At 49.6% G+C, this 22,612-nt stretch overlaps 1 protein-coding gene across 4 annotated transcripts in view; it reads left to right on the forward strand.

Moving 5' to 3' along the window:
* Positions 1 to 22,612, forward strand: part of Rap1gap2 (RAP1 GTPase activating protein 2) — a 223,270-nt gene that overhangs the window by 794 nt on the left and 199,864 nt on the right. The window contains exons 1-2 of one of the 4 annotated variants that reach the window (XR_009592920.1): positions 9,503 to 9,644; positions 21,808 to 21,924. Coding sequence is in view for 3 of the 4 variants with exons in the window: in XM_060387323.1 (XP_060243306.1) it covers positions 9,595 to 9,644; positions 21,808 to 21,924 (167 nt within the window). In the remaining variant the exon portion in view is untranslated. Of the gene's footprint in view, positions 1 to 9,502; positions 9,645 to 21,807; positions 21,925 to 22,612 lie in introns of those variants that run through there. The other 3 variants (XM_060387323.1, XM_060387324.1, XM_060387325.1) reach the window with 3 other exon arrangements.

A 22,612-nucleotide genomic window follows, 5' to 3' on the forward strand; every position in this document is an offset into this window, starting at 1 on the left:
CTCCGGGGCGCAGAGGCGGGGGACCGGGGCGGGCTCCAGGCGTAAACACCCAGCAACGTGACCGGAACTGGCGAACGAGCTGGAGCGGGCGGGGGGCGGGAGAGATAAGGGGGAAGGGAGGGACCTGGGGCGCGCGGGGAGGGGCCGTGGGCGGGGCGGGGGGAGGGGAAGCTGGCGGCCGGGGCGGGGGAGGGGGAGCCCCGGGACACGGGGGAGCCCCGCCGCCCGGGCCCCCGCACCCCGAGGACCGCAGAATCCTCGGAGCCGGCCCCGGCCGGGAGCTGGCGAGGGAGGCGCCGCGGGCAGCCGGGCGAGCGAGGACGGATCAGCACCGCGGACAGCTCCCGGGGTCGCAGGCCGGGATCCGCAGGCAGCCTGAGAGGGAAGGGCTGGGTGCTCAGACGCCGGGTATTGGCGAGCTGCTTGCCCTCTGAAAACCTGCTCCTGGTTCAGGCGGCAGCAAGGCTATGCCAGACCCCTGGCTAGCTTTGTGACCTTGGGTGAGTCACCTCACCTCGTGTACGACGGTAGCCAGAACCAAGGGAAGATCCGTTATAAACGTTCACGTCTCTGAAAAGTGCAAGGCACTGCTGGTGTTGAGCCATTTTTGCTGCGAACAGGGTATTTCTGGAGTTAGTTGCCCAGCTGTGGTTCTGGCTCCATCAGCATCTTCCTCTTCTCTAGGCAGATGATGGTGTACGCAGCGTAGCTTTGGGCCGTCGTGAGAATTAAACAGGTTAATACCTGTACGGTCTTGCTACAGAGTGAAGGCTCCTCAGGCACCGCTGCGCATGAGGGTTGATCAGGTGCTCTGAGTTTCCCTTTCTCCCTTGTCTCGCTGAAGGTGGGGGCTTTAGGGACTCAGACCAAAACTGCCCTGGATTACCTCACTCCACTGCAAGCCAAATATTTGCTTTCCTCTTGAGCCAAATTTCTAGAAGGCCTTAACTTTGTGTTTGTTTTTGTTTTTAAACAAGGGCTCACCATGTATGTAGCTCTAGCTGGCCCGGAAGTTTGTAGCTTTGTAGATGAGGCTGACCTTGAACTCACAGAGACCTTCGAGTTTTAGCCTCCCGAGTGCTGGGATTAAAGATATGCACCACCACACTCAGCTCACTTGTAAATCTCTGAGGCTTAACTGGACTTGGGTGTCAATGAATAAACACTTCAACTTCAGGCTAGAGGGATGGCTCAGAGGTTAAGAGCACTGTTTGCTTTTGCAGAGGTCCTGAGTTCAATTCCCAGCAACCTCCATGGTAGCTCATAACCATCTATGACGAGATCTGGTGCCCTCTTCTGGTGTGCAGGTGTACATGCAGGCAGAACATTGGATATATAATAAAATAAATAAATCTTTTAAAAAACACTTAAGCTTCTCTTGGCAGAGTCCAAGCCTCACGGAATTGAAAGTCTTGGCTGTTTTAGATGGCTGCTTGTATTTAATAGGTGCTTATATTTTGTTCAAAGGCCTGTGAGCCACAGCTTGTAGCTCTGCTGTAGGCTGCTCTTCATCATGCCCAAGAAATTCCTGGGAGGGAAGGTGAGCTGGGTCCTGTTGTTCATTCCATCCTGTCTGTACAGCATTACTGAGCTGTGAGGGTCTCCTGCAGGGATATGGGTTATGATCACCTGCCTAATGCCCTCAGTTGTATGAAGTAGCAGAATGAGAAAAGATGCTTTCTGTCTTCAAAAGACATGGTGTGATAGGATCTGAAACCCTGATACTACCTCTGCTACTGCTGGCTGAATAATTCTAGAAAATTCTAGAAAACTCTTAGCCTCTCTGAGATTCTTCTCCTCCTCTTCCTTTTCCTCTTGTTCTGGTTTTTGTGTTTTGTTTTTGAGACAGGGTCTGACCCAGAAACTGGAACTGAACTTGAACTTGTGGCAATCATGCCTCAGCTCTGAACTGCTGGAATTACAGGCATGAGCCATGATCCCCTCCTGATTTGTACTTCTTTTTCAACAAACTGGGAAGGACAGCATCTGTCTACAGGATCCTTATAAAATTACCTCAAGGGGGGGGGGGCTGGAGAGATGGCTGCTCTTTCAGGGGACCCACATGGCAGTTTACAATCATCTGTAGTTCCAATCCCAGGGGCTCTGATGCCCTCCTTGGCATCCCCAGGCACAGGCAGGCATGTGGTGCACAGATACAAATGCAGGCAAAACACCCATATACATAAAATAAAAATAGAAATTTAAGGGGCAGGAGAAATGGCTCAGAGGTTAAGAAGACTGGCTTGTCTTTCACGGAATCTGGGTTCAGTTTCCAGCACCCATATGGCAGCTCACAACCATCTGTAACTCTAGTTTCAGACCTGACACTCTCTTTTGGATTATCATGGGCACCAGGCATGCAAGTGGTGTATACTCTCTCTCTTTCTCAGGCAAAAGCACAGAAAATGAAATAAAAAACAGAGATTTAAAAGTGTTGTGATGTTCAAGTGAAGTGTGTGTGTGTGTGTGTGTGTGCATGCATGTTTGTTCAAGGGTGGTGTGTGTGGTGTAGGATGTTTGATCACACTGTGAACCTGAGATTGTGAACTGTAAAAACCTGTTTCTAATTGCGGTATGGCTCAGTCTTTAAACCAAGGGCTTTCTGTTTACTGTAAACAAGTATGTGGTAAGTGACGAATAATATTTACTATTGATATATCTTCTGGTAAAGCTGCTGTTATTCCTAAACAGCTGTTTACCCAAATCACCACACAGAGACTGGGTTTATTTAGTTAACCTGGAACACAATGCTGGGCAATAGTTACTCCCTCTTAAACCTCCAAGCCCTCATAGTTTCCTAACATTTAGATTTTACCCATTATACTTGCTTTTTGTGAAATCTTAGGTCTGGTTCATTCTCTACGTAGTTCCAAGCTCTCCTCCCAGCGTGGCTCTCCTTTCTCTCCTCACCCTTTCTTCTCCCACTCATTTCCTGCCCTCTGGCTCCTCTCCTCTTCCCTGTCCTCAGGCTCCTCCCATTGCTCAACATTGTGGCTAGTTGCTTTATTTTGGCCTGTTTACACAGAGTTGAGACAGGTGATGCTTGGAATAAGTATCACAATACAATATCCAGGTTGAAACCAGAAGGGGGGATGATCAGCATTTGAATGAACAAGGGTAAGGTGTTCAAAAGAACATTTCAAAAGAACATTATACCGACATAAGTACTGTGGTGTGGCTCAGTCCTAGCACACACCTTTAGTCCAAGAGCGTTCTGCACACGGGATTAAATAAAGTCAACCCTAGGTCAAGAGGGTTAACAAGAACAGGAAACCAGCTGACAGGGAATAACAGAAAGGAGGATTTTGAGTGGAGGGTATTTAAGACAGTGTGGAGAAGGAGGAAGGGCTTTTCCCGTCCTTCCTTTTCTGACTGAGGAGGAAGGGCAGCCGGTGCTTTCTCTGTCTCCTAAACCAGCAGCTTCACCCTGCATCTGGCTCCTGAGTCTTTACTGGCAAAAATCAAACAATTGACATGGTTTTTTTTTTTTTTTTTTGCTTTAAAAATGACAGTGGTGTGTGTGTGTGTGTGTGTGTATGTGTGTGGTGTGTGTGTGTGTGTGTGGTGTGTGTGGTGTGTGGTGTATGTGTGGTGTGTGTGGTGTATGTGTGTAGTGTATGTGGTGTGTGTAGTGTGTGTGGTGTGTGTGATGTGTGTGTGGTGTGTGGTGTGTGGTGTGTGTGTATGTGTGTAGTGTGTGTGGTGTATGTGTGTAGTGTGTGTGGTGTGTGTGTGATGTGTGTGTGGTGTGTGTGTGATGTGTGTGTGGTGTGTAGTGTGTGTGGTGTATGTGTGTAGTGTGTGTGTATGTGTGTAGTGTGTGTGGTGTATGTGTGTGGTGTGTGTGTGTATGTGTGTAGTGTGTGTGGTGTATGTGTGTAGTGTGTGTGGTGTGTGTGGTGTGTGGTGTGTGTGTATAATGTTTGTATGTGGTGCACGTGGCTAGGATTGCTGTGACCAGTTCCCAGATGCTCTCTCTGTCCCTGGATTTGGCTCTTCCGAGCTGCAGCGGCCAGCTGTCTGGACCGTGGGTGGCTCTGCTCCAGGGAGGCTGCAGTCTCGGGAGAAGCGCTGCTTACAGAGACTTGCACCCAGCCAAGCTCTCTGCTGGACATGGGTGTCCTCCACAGCTGCCCTCTGGAAACGTGCAACACATTTGCCTGCAAAATGTTTACCCGGAAAGTGTTACATGGCGTGTAAAAGCACCGGCAAGGAGCGGTGCCTCCCAGGACTGAAGAGCAGAGCAGACCACCGTGGCAGAGCTGGCCCTTCGCTCTGGGGCTGGCTTTCTTAGAACCGTTTCCTTGGAGAAGCTGTGGAAACCATCAGTCCTCACACAGAGCACCAGGAGCAAAGCTGTGTGCACAGTGTGCGTGAAGTTGGAGGAGGCCTAGAAACATTATGAAAGGGGACACAGATACGATGGTGTCCACAACAGCAACAGCAATAGACAAGAACGAACATTTACGGGTCACTTGGTGTGTGCCAGAAAATCTGTTAAATACGCTCATTTTTTCCTATTTTTGAAGTTGTTTGTAGCAAAGTCAAGGAAGCAACCCCCGAGTGCAGAGCTCACCTTGCCTCAGCTGGCTGGTATTTGAATGCGGGGCTTGATGGCTGCAATCTCAGTTGAACCTCTGACGGTTCCTGTGCGAAGGCAGTTCCTCTCTGCAGGTGGCGGAAAGGAGTTTGAAGGGAGACCATGGGGCAGGCAGAGCCACATCGCAGCAGCCTGAGGCCACCAGGTCAGCTCACAACCACAGCAGCAGCCAGCCTCCCAGAGAGACGATCCAGCTGTTACTGAAGGCACCGTCCGTAATGGTCAAATGTGCAAAGACTTGGGTGTGTTCAGCTCTGACTTTCCTGAGGCTTGGCTCAATCCTGAACCACTAGCTTGCCAATAGGAGATGATAGTAGTGATGGTGGTGATGGTGATGTTGGTGATGATGGTTATGATGATGGTGATGGTGATAGTGGTGATGGTGGTGATGGTGATAGTTGTGAAGGTGGTGATGGTGGTGATGGTGGTGATGATGGTGGTGATGGTGATGGTTGTGAAGGTGGTGATGATGGTGATGATGGTGGTGATGGTGATGGAATAGTGGTGCTGGTGCTGCTAATGATGACAGTGATATGTGTATTACACCACAGTTGGGCCTCAGACTTATCCCTTCTGCTTCAGCCCTGTCCACATACTCCTCCATTCAGGGCAGGGAAAATCAGGAGTTCCCACCTCGCCTTTTTCCATTTTCACACACACGTGTGTCATTTTGCTCTGCTTTTGTTCAGGTCCCCCTCTGGAGTGCACTTGATTGAGATGCATTTAAAGGATCCTATAGTGACTCTAACGGCCTCTGCCTGAAATCTCTTAAGTTCAGGTCAGTTTCCTTGATCGTGGATAACTGGTTCCCAATTCCTTGGTGACATAATATAAACATGCACTTTCTCTCCCACCCCAAATTTCCTCTAAATCTGTTACACATGATGCACATCTTCCCTTAGGTGCGTGGCTGCCTACCTCAGGGGTTTGTTTTGTTTGAGGCTTTTCTGTGCAGCCCTGGCTGGCCTGCAGCTCAGCCATCCGCCCATCCTTGGCACTGGGATTAAAGGTGTGACTATCAATCTACCCAGGAAGGTTAAAAAGCCCAGTAACAGAAATATTTCTGCTCTCTCACTGCACTAGTGCGACTAGCATTGCTTTTGTGTACTGTCAAGTTTTCCCTTTCTTTTCTTTGTTTGGTTTCTGTGGACCAAACCCAGGGGTTTGGGCATGTGAGGGGCACTCACTGGGCTGCATATCTGACCCCTCTTCTAGGATTGTCATGTACATGATGGTTTATGTAATTTCCATAGCATGACATTTTTCAAGTCTTACTATAATTTTTCTTCATGTTTCCATATTGCTGTGGAAGCATTCCCTTGGTAAGGGAGACTTATAATGTGAAGTTTAGGAACTTCAGGAAGCTCCTGAAACTTACAAGATTCACAAAACCTCTCCTTAAGGTGGTAGAAGCAGTCACGGTTGCTGAGGCAAGGAAACGCTCACACTAGCCAAGCTAGCTCAAGTGGTGCAAGGACCTTCAGGATGAGCTTTCATAAGCCCTGCCCCGTGCCTCTGTAAGCAACCACTCCCTTATGGTCACGTAGATAGCCCTTCAAATCCATTGGTTCAGCAAGCTAGACTTGGGTGGATTCATTTCTTTTGTCTGTTGATATCCTCCCTGTTTTTTTTTTTTTTTAATTTTGTTTTAACAAGAAAGAGAAAATCTGCTATAATCTCACTATCCAGCAGGTACCACGTATGATCATATATGTATTGTAGATAATTATTTTGTATGCCCGCTTCTATGTGTGTATACATACATGTGTGCAGAGGGCGCTGTTGGGAACCAGAGGAGGAAGCTGGGTATCCCGTTCTATCACCCTCTGCCTGATTCCCCCAAGGGAGTGTTGCTCACGGAATCTGCAGCAAGGTTGGCAGCCAGCAAGTCCCAGGTCCCCTACTGTCCCTGGGTCCTGTCCCAAGCATCAGTTCCAGGCACATGTGGCCATGCCCAGCTTTGTAGGTGGATTCTGAAGATCTGAATTCAGGTCCTCTTGACCCCGGGCCCAGATTTTAAAATGAAAGTAGGACACACTCATATTTAAACACTGGAATTCCCTTCTCCCTCTGAAGTGGAAGTTTCTGTTTTTTTTTTTTTTGGAAACTCAGTTGTGTCACGTGAATATGTTTTTTGTTTTGGTCCCAGGTGTGGGATGTGGGAATGCTCCCCCCCCACACTTAGGAAAACAGCCCCTTATGAAAAGGTTTGTCAGCTGGGAACTACCTTGCTCCTCTGTTGTGGTTTTGCAAGGTGTGGATTCTGAGAAGGGATGAATAGAAGCCCACAGACTGGGAGGCTGCATCTCTGCAATTCGCCATGGTTTTCACTGAGATATGCTCCACAGACCTTCCCGTGCTGTTTTGGCAGAGTTTTGCCGCTTCTACTGCCGCCTTGGACTGCGGGTATCTTGATGACTGAGATTGGTATATATATCCCCAATGAACCCAACCACCCTAATCAGCAGGAAGTAGCTAACGGTGGCCTACAGCCCCTTTCCCTACTAATCTCCTACCCAAGGTGTGTGTGGGGGGGATTGGGAAGGAGGTAGGCTCATTTAAGCACATTAAATAAAGTAGGTGTTTGAAAAATCCAAGCCTACATCTCTCCATCTTTAATTTCTCTTCCCAATTATTTTCTTGCCATTCCCTCTTGCCTTTCTTTTTAAGACAGGGTTTCTTGTATCCCAGGCCTCCAACTCACTATGTAGCTGAGGACAGCCTGAGTTTCTGATCACCCTGCCCCACTTCCCAGGTGCTGGGATTACATGCATGAGTCACGAGGCCCCCTTTATACAGCACTAGATATTGAACCCAGAGCTTTCTGCATGTTAGATAAGAACCCTACCAAATGGTCTCTCACCATAGCCCAAACTCACCTACGACTCCCTAACGTAGCCCAGATTGGCCTTAAGATCAAGGCAAGCCTTCACCTCAGCCTTGCAGGTGCCGAGTTTACAGGATAATCACATCCACACTCAACACACATGCTCCCACAGCTCTACCCTGACGGTGATTTTAGACTTTCTCTTTGGCTTCCTTGGACTGCATGTTAATTTCACTGGACAATATTAAAGAAAAGATGCTTAGAAGAAATTGTCAGCCCCATGCTAGACACTTGGATTCCAAACCACTGTCTTTTCCCTTTCTTTCTTCCCCTTGTATGGTGCTCCTGTTACTCGTGGAGTGTGTGGGTCTCCCCATCTTCCCCATCTCGCCACTGTTTACTGGAGATGCTGTGGGAATCTTGGGTGGAGATCCTTAGGATTTATGGAATCTTGGTATTAAAAAAAATGCCTCTGAACTGGGAGCAGTGGTTCATGCCTGTAATCCCAGCACTGTGGGAGGCAGAGGCAGGCAGATCACTGTGAGTTTGAGGCCAGTCTGGTCTACAAAGTGAGTTCAGGATAGCCAGGGCTACACAGAGAAACCCTGAATTGAAAAACAAAACAAAACAGTAGCAGCAACAACAACACACACACAGCCCCTGAATCTACCATCATGCTAGCTGTGAACTGGGCTTACCTTAGCTGATTAAGTACCCAGGATCACATGCCCAAGCTATCAAGCCCACTTTGGTAATCTTGGTTTTTGTCTGAATGATGGAGAGAAAACGGACAGAATGGCAAAGGTCAGTAGCAGGTTAATCCCTGGAGAATGTTTTGTTTGTTTCTTTGAAACAGTGTCTCACTATATAGACCTCACAGTAATCAGTGATCTGTCTCTGCCTCCTGAGTGTTGAGATTAAAGGCATGAGCCATCATGTCCAGCTTTCCCTGGAAATTTCTCCACTCCTCTTCCTCCTTTCTTTCTCACCTCTTCCTTCCTCCTTTTCACTGGCTCCTCCCTGTATCCCAGGCTGGCTTCAACTTAGACTTTGGATTTCTGAGTCTCCTGTCTCCGCCTCCTGGGTGCTGGAACTATAGGTGTGCACTACCTCTGCGGAGCTGGCTTTGGGTGTGCTGGGCAGGCACGACTGAACTCATCCTATTTCCTCCACAGGAAACATTTTCTGTGTGGATCCTGCACACAGACCCATGTGTGCACGAGGAATGTTAGTTCCAGGATCTCTCAGGGGAGCCAGACTTTGTGCTCCAATCAGCACAGTTTCTCTCCCGTGAAGCCAAAGCTTTCTCAGTGTGATGGTGCACACTTGGAGGCTGAGGCAGGAGGACTGCCAAGAGTTTGAGGACAGCCTGGTCTATATAACAAGATACCATCTTAGAAAAACAAAACAAGGGCAAACACTTTGTCCTAATATGGGAAGCTGGTGAATGGAGAAGGCTGAGCGTGTAACCACTGTAAGCATTCCCTCCTCTTCCTCTTCCACAGGGTGGGCTTTCTTCCTTTACAGGTCATTGTCTGGCTATGTAGGTGAACATGACCTTGAACTCCTGACCTTTCTGCCTCTACCTCCTGAGCCCTGGAATTACAGGAGAAAACCTACAGTTCCCAGCTCTACAGACATTTCTAGCTGAGCTCCTTTAAACAGGCTATAGGTTGCCCCTAGCTTCTGATCCGGTCATCAGAAGGGCTCGTCTCTGCTGTTCTCCCAAAGAATCTGGGGTGATAGGAGGCTGACTGGGTGGGGCTGGCCTAGGTGGCAGGGACTCAGGCTGAGGCCATCATGCTGTTTTAGTTACTGCGGTATTATGATACCTTAATCGTTCGCAGGGCACATCTGCTTTTATTTTCGGCTTCTAAGAGAATTTAGGGTTTATGCTTAATGTTTATGGTTAAGTAGAACAAACTGTTCAAATCGGAAAAGCACGGCGGGGCTAAAGGTCTCTGAGAACCCAGATATTGGGCAGGGTGAGGGCGCGGGGCGGTCCGCCAGCTGCTGCAGAGAAGTGCGGTGACCCTGAGGGCGGGGCGCACGCCGGCCCGGAGCCTGAGCGCCGCGGTCCCGCGCCGTCCCGCACAGCCAGCGCGCTGGGCACCGGCCTGCTGCAGCTGGAGCCGCCTCCGCAGCGCAGGGAGCGGCGGGGCGCGGCATGGCGGGCCGCCGGGCGCCGGGGGAGAAGCGCTGGCAGCTGGTGCGCTGGTGAGTGGGCTGCGCCAGGCCCGGGAGCGGGGACGCGGCCCAAAGTTTCTCCCGGAGCCGGTTGACAGAGCGCTGGGCTGCCAGCTCAGAGCCGCTCAGCGACCCCGGCAGCAGCCTCCGAGGTGCGCTTAGAGCCGGCCAGGAACCCATGTCCCCAGCATCCCACCGTCAGGATGCTCAGGGATGACGGAGGAGCACTGTCCCTGGCTTGCGGGGTCTTAGAGTGCAGGTCAGCCCACGCCGCAGCAGGAGGACTTCAAGATCCAAAGGAATGTCAGACCCTGGCTGTCCGCGGGGCCATGGTTCCTTCCACAGGCACATGAGGGGTTCCCTTTCACCGCGCGCGCGTCTTCCCTTTGAACCGTGAGGGGACCCGCCTTCCTCCAGTCCTTCTTCCTGAGCTAGAGTCTACAACCTGAGTCCCAAGAAGGCCCCACCCTTCTGTTCAAACCTCCACAAGGGTCACTGGGCTGAGCCCCTGCGGGACCAGGGCTCAGAGGCGTAGGCCTAGGAGGTCTGGGAAAGGGAAGGGGTTCTTGGGCAGCCCTCAGCCAGTCGGTGTCAGGTTACCAGAGGGCAGGCTGGCAGGGCTCTCCGAGGTGCTGCGCCCAGTCACCTGAGCTGGGTGGCCCTGGGAACTATGTCCCTTGTGTCTTCTTGTCGGAATGCTCAGAGCTGCCAAGGGCCAGGCCTCTGTTTGGTGGGCCTGGTTCTCAGTGTCGGTACACTGAGCGCCTCCCATGGCTCTGCAGTAATCAGAACACAGGTGCTGCACTGACTCAATTATTTTTCACAGTGGCTAATGCACAGAGGGAGACAGTAGCACACCTGATTTACAGATGAGAAAAGTCAGACAGGGAAAATAAGTAGTCAAGGTGATACAGTAAACACTTGCTGAAGTGAGGATTTGAACCTGGGTCTTGCTTAAGTGGTTCTTCTTCTTCTTCTTCTTCTTCTTCCTCCTCCTCCTCCTCTTTCTTCTTTCTTCTTCTTCGGTTTTTCCAGACAGGGTTTCTCTGTGTAGCCTTGACTGTCCTGAACTCTCGTTGTAGACCAGGCTGTCCTCGAACTCACAGAGATCCACCTACCTCTGCCTCCTGAATGCTGGGAATACAGGCATGGGCCACTGAGGCTGGCCTTGTTTTCTCTTCCTCTTTTTGTTCAGTTTTGGACTGTCCCACCATCTCTGGCCAGCACTCAAGTTCACATCGTCAGGGGAAGGACAGAGGGCTCAAACCCACCTGTGACTCCAGCCCAGGGGATCTGACACCCTCTTCTGACCTCCTTGGGAATCTGTACCTCTCTCTCTCTCTCTCTCTCTCTCTCTCACACACACACACACACACACACACACACACACACATCAAGCAACACGACCAACAACGCTTGTGAGGTTGCTACTGACATAACAGAAATTATTATTATTATTATTATTATTGTTATACTTGTTTGTTGTGTGTGAGTGCACACACCCTAAGACACACTGTGGAGGTCAGAGAACAACTCTCAGCAGTCTCTTCTCTCCATGACGGGGTCTTGGTGACGGAATTCAGGCCTTCAGGCTTGGTGGCAAGTGCCTTTACCTGCTGAAACATCTCACCTGCCCAAAAATTATTGTTTTGTTTTTAAAAATAATTTATTTAATTTTACTTTATGTGCATTGGTGTGAGGGTGTCAGGCCACCTGGAACTGGAGTTACGACAGTTGTGAGCTGTCAATGTAGGTGCTGGGAGTTGAACCTGGGTCCTTTGGAAAAACAGACAGTGCTCTTAACCACTGAGCCATCTCTCCAGCTCCCCAAATTATTGTTATTATTGTCACTCTTGTTTTTCTCATTTATTCATTGTATGTGTGTGTGCACAATTGTGCATTTGAGAATCAATGCAAGGACAGCTTCTGATATTGTTTCTCAGGCACTGCTCACCTTTAACATTTTTTTAAAAAAAGATTCATTATTTATTTTACGTATATGAGTGCTCTATCTGCATGTACACCTGGATGCCAGGAGAGGACATCAGGTCCAGTACAGATGGTTGTGAGCCACCATGTGGGTGCTGGGAATCAAACCTGGGGCCTCTGGAAGAACAGACAATGCTTTTAAGCACCGAGCCATCTCTCCAGCCCGCTCACCTTCCTTTTTAAAATAATTTTTAGATTTATATATTTTTATTTTGTGTGTGGTGTCTTGCCTGTATGTATGTCTAAGTACCATGTGCGTGCCTGAGGCTCACAGAGACTAGAAGAGGGTGTTGGACCCCGACAATGGAGTTATAGACAGTTGTGAGGAGCCATGTAAACACTGGAAATTGAACCCTGGTCTTTGGAAGAGCAACTGCAGCGCTTAACCTCTGTACGGTCTCTGCGGGCCCTTACCCTGGTTTTGACACAGGGTAGCTACCTAAGTGGGCTAACCTGGTAGACCAGCAGGCCTCAGGACTCGTCTGTTTCCACCTTCCCAGAGCTGGGGTTACAAACACTCTTGGCTTTTCGATGTGGGTTCTGGGCATCAAAGTGAGGTTTGGCAAGCACTTTGAGTTAGCTTTCCAGCTGGAGACAGTGTTTGTTGAAGCCCAGGCTGGCCCACGACTCAGTAGAGAGCTGAGGCTGTTCTGGAACTCCTGATCTTCTTGACTCTGTCTAGGCTGTCTTTGAACCCCCAAGGGCTCAAAAAAGCGTCCTGCTTCAGCCTCCTCAGTCGCTGAGATTACAAGAGTGCGCCACTGTGCCTTGCTTTCTTTTCTTTCTCGCCGGTATCCTTTGTAACACACACACACACACACACACACACACACACCAATATTGAAGGCTTCTTCATTCACTGCCCTTTATTTTTTAACAGCGTCTCTCATGAAAACTGGAGCTCATCTATTGGCGAGCCCCAGAGATCCCCTGTCTGCTGCCCCAGCTTAGCCTTTTCACATGGATCCGCACTGAGGTCCTCACATCCCTGTGCAGGCACTTTACTGACTTAACCAATCTCCCCAGTCACCAAGGCTGTAAATTTTGATACTGCCTAGTTTATTAATTTCCTTCAGCTTTTAGTGTCATTAATAAGAAAATATCATGAAGATGTGTGGTTTTTGATTGTATGTTTTGTTTTGAGAAAAGGTCTCACTGTGTAGCCCAAGCTGTCCTGGAACTTGCTAGGTAGATCTGGCTGGCCTTGAACTCACAGAGATCCGCCTGCCTCTGCCTCCAGAATGCTGGTATTAAAGGCATGAGCCACCACGGCTTTTTTGAAACAAGGTTCGTTTAACCTTTTTTATGTGTACGAATGATTTGCCTACATGTATATATTTGCACCTAGTCAGAAGTGGGGGTCAAATCCCTGAACCAGACTTACATATGATTATGAGTCACCACGTGGGTGCTGGGCATCGGATCTGGGCTCTGCGAGAGCAACCAGTGCTCTAAACTGCTGAACCATGTCTCCAGCCCAGATTTTCCTCCTCTATGTCCCCTGTCCTGGGATATGGGTGTGTGCCACCTGCTGGGCTCAAGGTCATGAAGCCTCTTGTTTCTTAAGGGTATTATAGTGGTAACCTTTACACATATGGCTTTGGTCTTTTTGGTTTTTTTAATTAATTTATTTTTTATTAATTACAGCTTATTCACTTTGTATCCCAGCTGTAGCCCCCTCCCTCATTCCCTTGCAACCCACCCTCCTTCCCTCATCTCCTCCCATGCCCCTCCCTAAGTCCACTGATAGTGGAGGTCCTCTTCCCCTTCCATCTGTCCCTAGCCTATCTGGGCTCATAAGGACTGGCTGCATTGTCTTCCTCTGTGGCCTGCTAAGGCTGCTCCCCACTTGGGGGAGGTGATCAAAGAGCAGGCCACTGAGTTCACATCAGAGACATTCCCTGTTCCCCTTACTAGGGAACCCACTTGGAGACTGAGCTGCTATGGGCCACATCTGTGCAGGGGTTCTAGGTTATCTCCATGCATGACCCTTGGCTGGAGTATCGGTCTCAGAAGACACCTGTACCCAGATTTTTTGCTTCTGTTGCTCTCCTTGTGGAGCTCCTGTCCCCTCCAGGTCTTACTATCTCCCCCTTCTTTCATAAGATTCCCTGCACTCTGCCCAAAGTGGCTTTGGTCTTTTTGAATTAAAATTTGTGTCTGTAGCCAGGTGCCTGTAATCCCAGTACTCAGTGAGGCAGAGGTGGGCAGATCTTTGTGAGTTGGAGGCCAGCCTGGTGTACAAAACTACACAGAGAAACCCTGTCTCAAAACAAAAACCAAACAAAACCAAAACAAAAAGAAAAACAAAATTGTGTCTGTGTGGACTGGGGTGGAAGGAGACCCATGCTGCCTGGAAAGTACAGGGTGCGTTACGGACAGCGTTGTTGAGATTGCTGTGGGATCACATTTATGAAGGAGGAGAGAGTGGGCTGGGCTCCAGCAAGAGGAGCAGGTGGCAGCCACAGGGCTCAAGTGCCCTGCCAGATTTATGTCTGCTTTGAACAATGGGAGTCATTGCATGTTCTTGAGCTCGAAGTTTTTGGGTGTAGTGCTAGGGATCGCGCTTGTAGAAGCCAAGAATGTTCTGTAGAGCCCTCAGCAATACGGCTGTGAGGGACAAGGAACTCTCTTTTCTTCTCTCTCTAGACCAGGCTGGCCTTGAACTCACAGAGATCTGATGGTTGTTGGTGGTGTGCCTTTAATCCCAGCACTGGAAACAAGGAACTTTCTAACTTCCACTAGCAACTCTGCTGTTTAACAGAATGTTTACCTAAGGCTCAGGTAAAGGTCAGAGGACAGCTTCAGGAGTCAGTCTTCACCTTCTGGCCGGGTCTTTCTTGCTTTTATTGCTACATTGTGCTAAGTTCTCCAGGCTACATGGCCCATGAAATGCCAGCTAACTGTCTGGTTCTTGCCTTCCTTCTCGAGGCAGGGGTACCAGATTGAACTATGGATGTCTGGTTGTGTGGCTAGAGCATTTTCCTGCTGAACCATCTCCCAGACCTGAGTTGTAACTATCTTATTTATAAGAGAAAACAAAACAAAATCCCGAATCCAAAGTGACTAAGGCAAACCAACCAAGTAATCAACACCCAGAACAAAAATACTTTGCTTCGTTTTCCTGAGCTTCCCTGGGAATGATGGCTTCAGGCACAGCTCACCCCAGGAACTGCCCTCCAGGCTCTGCATCTCCTGGCCTGACATAATTTCCTGACTCCTGAGAGGAGCTTCTGGGAACTGTGCTTCATGCACTAGGTCCAGCTCACAATTGCCCGAATCCCTTGTCTCCACTGCGTGTGTTGGATGCCTCTTGGCTGTGTCTTTCTGGGCAACTGTAGACTGTGCTCAGGAAAAAGTCTTGCCCTGGAGTTAGGGCTCTGCCCTGTCACAAGGCTCCTGCAGTCTGGACTGGTTGCTTCCAAAGCGGGGAAGTCCCAGTTTTGTCAGCTGTTTTAGGGGAATCCGATGCCTTCCCGACCCCTTCTAGGGGCCATCTTCAGCCTGTCCAAATGTCACTGGCTGTGCCTGCTTTCTTAGTTTGTTCAGGGGAAACTTATTTCTCACAGTCCTAGAGACCGAGCTGTTCACGGTTAAAGCACTGATTTAGTATCTGGTGGCGGTCCCCTCCTGGTAGTGGTGCCCTCTTACTGTTTCTTCTTAGATAGCAGGGCCAGCTAGCTCTCCAGGGTCTCTTCAGAAGGCCGCTAGCCCCAGTCACGAGGGATCAGCCTTCCAGACTGACTTCCTGACATGTCCCTGAGGGTAGACTTCAACACAGGAATTTAGGGACACGTGTTCAGATCACAGCACCAGTCTCAGCTTCTAGTCTTTCAGAGGTAAAGACACGAGTTTTTGCTAAAAGTTTTAAAATTAAATATTTAATTAAATTTTGTTAATTTGTGAGGAGGGTACATGTGTGCCACTTGGAGGAAGTCTGTCTGTCTTTCCAACATGTGGGTCTTGGGGTCATCAGGTTTAGCAGCAAGACCCTTTACTCACTAGCCCTCTTACTGGCCCATTGTTTAATTTTTTAAAAAACAAATTAACTGATTAATTTATTGTTTTTCGAGACAGGGTTTCTCTGTGTAGCCTTGACTGTCCTGAACTCTCGTTGTAGACCAGGCTGGCCTCAAACTCACAGATCCACCTGCTCCTGCCTCCTGAGTGCTGAGATTAAAGGCATTTGCCACCACTGCCCATCTGTCTGTCTGTCTGTCTATCTATCTATCTATCTATCTATCTATCTATCTATCTATTGTGTATGTATCTCGGTGTGTCTCTTTGTGTGTATGTGTCCACAGAGGCCAGAAGTGTTGGGTCCCTAGAACTGGAGTTATAAGTGGTTGGAAGCCGTTGCTCAGGTTTTAATGGCTGGCAGTTGATTGAAAAGTTAGCCCTTAGGCTAAGAATCTAGCTCTGTGGTAGAGTAACTACCATGCACAAAGATTGATTTTAATCCCTAGTCTCTCTTACTCTGTCTCTCTCTTTCTCTGTCTCTGTCTCTCTCTCTCTCTCACACACACACACACACACACATATATATATATATATAGAGAGAGAGAGAGACAGACACACAGACATACATGCACATACACGCACACCCAAACAAACACAAAACAACAACAAAACCAAACCCTGGGCAGTAGCTGACTTCCTTGCAAGGCCTGTTGAGTGGGGTTTCAGATACACAGCAGGGTGGGCAGGAAGATATTTGCTGATGGTCCTTTTTTTTTTATATTCCATGAGATCCAGTTTGACAAACACATTTCCTAAGAGTAAATTGAATTCACTAATGAAGATCATCTGTGGCAGAGCATTTCCAAGGCAGTGACGAGCTGACTGCCTTTGTTACTGTGGTTTTTACAGCCAGCTAGCTGGACTAGCAGAGGCTGTGGGGAGGGGTTGCAGGATCCCAGAGCTGCATCGCAGGGCAGGCTGCCATCACGGTTCTGTGAACCAGGTCAGGTGACACAGCCCAGAATCTTAGTTCTGACTTGGACTCTGGCTGGGAGACTGCGCACAGATTCAGAGACAGTGTGGTTTGGGGTGAACACGAGGGAGGGTAGTTCAGCCAGGTACTTCCAGGTGAGGAGAGTAGAGTGTTGTCTGAGGAGGACAAAGAAAGCAGGGCCCTGAGCTGTGTGTATGGATGCAGCGTACAGAACAGGAGTGACAGGGTGGGGTGCTGGATCAAACCTGAAATCCCAGCGCTGTTCAGGAGGAGGCCAGGGAATAAAAACTTCAGCGTTAGTCATCTGGAGGTCAGCCTGAGGTGGAAGAGACTGCCTCAGAACACCAAAACAAAGCCTGGTGGTGATGGTGCACGCCTTTCATTCCAGCGCTTGGAAGGCAGAGGCAGGAGGAGTTCTGTGAGTTTGAGGCCAGCCTGGTCTACAGAGCTGGTTCTAGGACAGCCAAGGGTACACAGAGAAACTCTGTCTCAAAAAACAATCAAACGACTAACAAACCTTAATAAACAAACATCCCCCATACACCCCAACCCAGCCTTGAAAGTAGATAGATATGACTATTGCATTCACCATCTGTACCTCAGGTTAAGGTGCTTCAACGCTGCTTTGCTGAGTGGAGGGCATGCGTCTAGAGGAGGAATACAAGGAAGGGAGCATGATGTGTGAGGTGGTGTGGAGTGGAGGGTGGCTGCCGAGCGGCCCTACTCAGCCTGAGGCCTGTATATGCCTAATGGAATCACAGGCAGCTTTATGTGTGGCTGGAAGCCGGGCATGGTTTTGTGCCTGTTCCTACACCCTCATCTGTAAGACACAGTTAGGTCAGATGGACAGTCTCTTGGGATGTGCCTGGTCCTTACTACTGAAGACCTCCTGTCCTCCTGTGGCTGTCCACCATCTCCAGCGCTGTCCTCTCTGGGACTTCCCTGGCTCTGCTCAGGAGTGTCTAACCTGGATGGCCTGCCATTCCCACCCAGCAGCCGGGACCACCGTTCTGAAAGTCCGTTGGGTAATAGAGAAGACAATGAAAGGCCAGGCCAGGGCCAGAAGCTCTAGTTTGGGACAACACAGGAGCAATGGCGGTCCATTCCTTCTGTCAGAGCCTCAAAAGCCTTTCTCTCTGTCCCAGGCTTTGTCAGGTACCTCTGCTGAGTTCTCACACCACAAATCACTCCTAGTAAGTCCTTGCCACAGTCTGGGTGTCTCTGTCCCCTCAGACTGATGTTAAAATCCCCACTGCCCAGTGGAGCGGTGATAGCAGCCGGGTAAGCGCTGTGGGAGGTGATTAAGTGGAGCCCTGTGAATGGGGTGTGGCTCAGCCCTTGTGAATGGGGCTGTGGGTGTGGCTCAGCTGGTACAGTGCTTGCTCAGAATTCGAGGAACCCTGGGTTAGGTCCCGACACCTCAGAAGACCAGCTGTAATTCCAGCAATTGGGAAGTGGAGGCAGGAGGATCAGAAGTTTAAGGTCCTCCTCAGATACTTAGTGAGTTTGAGGACAGCCTGTGACATATGAGACCCCCACTTTTGGGGGGATTTTCAAGACAGGGTTTCTCTGTGTAGCCCTGGCTGCTTTGGGACTCACTCTAGCCCAGGCTGGCCTCACAGAGATCCTCCTGCTCTCTGCCTCCCGAGTGCTGGAATTAAAGATGTGCAACACCAAGCCTAGAGATTATAATTGTGTGTGTGTGTGTGTGTGTGTGTGTGTGCGTGCGCTCACAAGAGAGAGTGTTCCAGCAGTGCACATGCTCACATGCTTATGTGCCATGACACATAAGTTGTAGGTCCAAGGACCACTTTGCAGAGTTGGTGAGCCATCTCACGGCCGAGGTTGGGGGTGGGGCTTTCTCTCTGCCGCGTGTGGTACAATGAGAAAAGGCATCTGCCAACCAGGACCTGGGCCGTGGTGTCTCACTGCAGGGCCGGAGGAGCCACTCCGTGTCACCGAGGCCACGGTGTCTGTGGTACTGTTACAGTGCCCTGAGCAGAACACGGCAGCCCTCCTTGAAATGGAGCCCAGCTCCACCTGCACTCCAGGGTGTCCTGAGAACATTTCTTTCTGAGCAGATGGCCTGGGCTCTGCTGAGCAATGGCAGAGCAGCTGCAGAGCGTTTGCCCCACAGCACTTTGCCCAGTTGTAAACACACACGCGCGCACACACACACACACACACACACACACACACGCACACTTTTAGGATAGGTAATAGCTCTCCTCTGGGAACATTTTCCCATGTCCTCACCCACCCTGCTCCACACCCACTCCAGGAAATAACTTTTATTACATTTTACGTCCTCAGAGTTTGTATATTTAAGATAAGCAATTTTCTCTCTCTCTCTCTAGTTTTTCAAGACAGGGTTTCTCTGTGGAGCCTTGGCTGTCCTGGACTCACTTTGTAGACCAGGCTGGCCTCGAACTCACAGAGATCCAACTGGCTCCTGAGTGCTGGGATTACAGGTGTGCGCCACAGAGCCTGGCTAGCAATTATCTTTTAACATCAATTACCTATAATGTTCTGCATGTGATTTTCCCCCCTCTCCTAGCAATGAATCTTGGAGATGGCAGATAGCATACACAAACACCCTCTTTAAAGCTTTTATTATTTTATTTTATTTAACAGCTGTACATGGCTTTACCGTAGAGACACACCATAATTTATTTAATTAGTCCCTACTGGCAGGGAGTGGGTAGATTCAGTCCTTAGCCTTTTGTTCTTAAAAAAAAAAAAAAAAAAAAAAAAAAAGAAAGAAAAGATTTGAGCTGGGCGTGGTGACCCACATCTTTAATTCCAGCACTCAGCACTCAGGAGGCAGAGGAAGGCAGTTCTCTGTGAGTTGGAGGCCAGGCTGGTCTACAAAGTGAGTCCAGGACAGCCAGGGCTACACAGAGAAACCCTGTCTCAAAAAACAAAAGAAAACAAAACAAAAAACCCAAAACCAAAACAACCCCCCCCAAGATTTGTTTATTTTTACTTTGTGAGTGTGCACATTTTGCCTGCAGGGATCATGTGCATGCAGTACTGCAGAGGCCAGAGAGGGAGGCTCTGTGCCCTCTGGGACTGGAGTTACTGACTGCTGTTAGCTGTGTGAAGCTGAGAGTCCTGCCTCAGTCCTTTGCAGCATGTGCTCTTGACTTGGGAGCCATCTCTCCAGCACCAGTCTTTTGCTATGGTAACACCCACATCTATCCTGGTTTGCATTTATCTGTAGATGAAGTCTCCAGAGGTGTCAGGTTTTTCGGCGGGCTGGAGACAATTGGCCCTCTCACGGCAGTGCAGCAGAGTACTCTGTAGTAATGATCGAGTGATCAGTTGCTTAATTATTTTGCTTTTTTGAGGCAGGATCACACTACATAGCCTTGGCTGGCCTGGAACTCAATATGCAGATGGGGCTGTCCTTGAACTTGGGGAGATCCTCCTGCTTCTGCCTCCCAAGTGCTGGGATGACAGGAGTACAGTATTATGACATATTTAGTTCTGTGACTTTTGGATACTCTTTAGATACGCTATCTCTCTTCCGAGCCAACAATCAAACAGTCGAATGAAGTTTTTTCACACTCCTTTCTCTTTGTGCCCAGGGCTGGAGGATATGGAAACAGGTGGACCCTGAGGAGGAGTTGGTGGTGGTGGCTTTTAGGTTAGCGCGCCTAGCCAATCAGTGAGCTCCAGGTCCAGTAAGACACCTGGAGGGAAAGGAACTTTGCTTGCTTTTTCAGCCTTGAGAGCATTGGTTCTTAACCTGTGGGTCACGAGACCTTTGGGAGGCTTGTTTGACAGGGTTGTTGGACCCGTTCCTAGAGGTCACCTAACGTAATCGGCATTTCAGATATTTGTTATGATTCAGAGCAATGACAAAGTTACAGTTACGAAGTAGCAGCTAAATTATTTTCTGATGGGGGGGTCACCACTACATGAGGAACTGTATTAAAGGGTCTCAGGAAGGTTAGGAAGGTTGTAAAGCATTCAGTATATGTTGAATTAATGAATGGATTCATGATTCTACAAGGAAGGGTTGGCCAGAGTAGGAGAAAGACTACCTTGTGCTGTGGATTCTTTGGTTTACGATAAATATGTTTTTGTTAAAATTCCAAGTTGTGGGTTTTAGTTGTGCACACCTGTTAAGTGTTTTGAGTGGAGCGTGGTCTTTCCCAGGTGGAATTGGTTGAATCTGAGGGGTGTAAATATGGCAGCCCAGAGGAAGGAGGCGCAGCTGCCTGGAGGAGGACTGCCTGCTGCTGGTCCGTCCTGCTGTTGCATTTGCTGTTTGCCTGTTACCTGGACTTCTGGATTTCTGGACGACTGGTATTCGTTTTGTCCCCAAAGGAATCCTATAACCCTACCCAGCAGGAAGTAGCAGAGGGAACTCCCACCCCTGTCCCCACTAACCTTCTTTCCCTCCTACTTGGTGTTGGGGGGTTGGGAGGTAGAATCGTTTAATAACCCCAAATAAAGTAGGTTTGTTAAATCAAGGTCAACAAGCTTATAGAGGAATGTTAATTCAGAACACGGCTGCTCTGGCAGAGAGCACATCAAAGGTCTTCTAGGTCTGTGTGATCTGGCTGGAATACAAACACATCTTTAATCCAGGAGACAGAGGCAAGCAGGTCTGAGTTCAAGGCCAGTTAGGCCTAGATTAGACAGAGGCAGTAAGCTTCCGAGCCAACAATCAAACAGTCGAATGAAGTTTTTTCACACTCCTTTCTCTTTGTGCCCAGGGCTGGAGGATATGGAAACAGGTGGACCCTGAGGAGGAGTTGGTGGTGGTGGCTTTTAGGTTAGCGTGCCTAGCCAATCAGTGAGCTCCAGGTCCAGTAAGACACCTGTTTCAAACATAAGGTGGAGAGTGATGGATGACATATAACATTGCTCTCCACATGTGCATGTGTGAGCAAGTACACACACACAGACACTCACACAGACCCTGCCCTCTCCTTTCCATTGGTTTAGCCCTGTTGGGGTGACAGGATAGACCTTTTTCTGATGCATGGAATCTGGTTACAGAAGTCCCGGGACAGGGAACTCATCACTTCCGAGTGACTCTTCTGGGCAGCCAGCCTCTAGGAAGCTTGTCTGCTGTTGAGCTGAGACTTTTCCTCACGGCTGCCTCCTCACTAGAGCATTTTCCTGCAGCCGGTGCAGATGGGCTTTTTCCGGCAGCTGAGTGGGCCTGCGTGGGGATAGCCGTCTCGTGTCCAGAGGAGCAAGCTCAGCAGGCCTAACCTTCCTGTTTTCCCACAGGTACATGCAGGAAGGGCGGTTCCGGGTAGAAGAGAGGACGCTGGCGGCCTTCCACTGGCTCTACAGCCCTCAGCAGCACAGAATCCTCAGCCGGGCTGACCTGCAGTCTCCTTCCAGGTAAGGGAAACTTCCGCATGGCCCTCCCCCTCTTCTCCCAGCCCCTCACTTTTTTCTTAGGCAGGCTCTCACTGTGCAGTCCTGGCTGGCCTGGGACACGCAGGGATCGGCTTGCCTCTGTCTCCCGAGTTCCGGGTTCAAAGCCTGCGCCACCATGCCCAGCCCTTCTCCATCTGGGTGCAGGCTTCCTGCTCGTGCCTACAGCTAGCCCTCACTGGCTCATAAACCCACAGGTGAAAATTTGGCCCTCCGTGGTGACGAGCATTCCTGGGGTACCGGAAAGGGTTTGTCGGCTGAAGTGATGCGTGGAGTGAGTGGAGTCAGTTCAAGGCCCTGCAGTTTTTCCCCTCGCTTCAGAACATCACGAGTCTTCAGAATGGGATGCCTGTGGAGATTTCTCAGGCTTGGAGCTCACTTTAAAAGGCAGGATGGCTCGGTGGGTAAAAGCGCTTGTTATGGAAGGCTGATGACCCAAGCCAGATACCGAGCCCCTCCCTGGGCGGGAGGAGCTCAGCGAGTCCTGGGGGCTGTCCTGTGATGTCTACAGGCACTTCCCTGTATCCATGCTCAGTGACACCCTGTCTCAAAATAAAAAGTAGGGGCTGGAGAAGTAGCTCAGTGGTTAAGAGTCCTGAGTAAGAGGACCTGATCGTGGCTCCCAGCCCCACACCAGGTGTCTGACGCTGCC

This window comes from Meriones unguiculatus, chromosome 7 (assembly GCF_030254825.1).
Source record: "Meriones unguiculatus strain TT.TT164.6M chromosome 7, Bangor_MerUng_6.1, whole genome shotgun sequence".
Classification (NCBI taxonomy): domain Eukaryota; kingdom Metazoa; phylum Chordata; class Mammalia; order Rodentia; family Muridae; genus Meriones; species Meriones unguiculatus.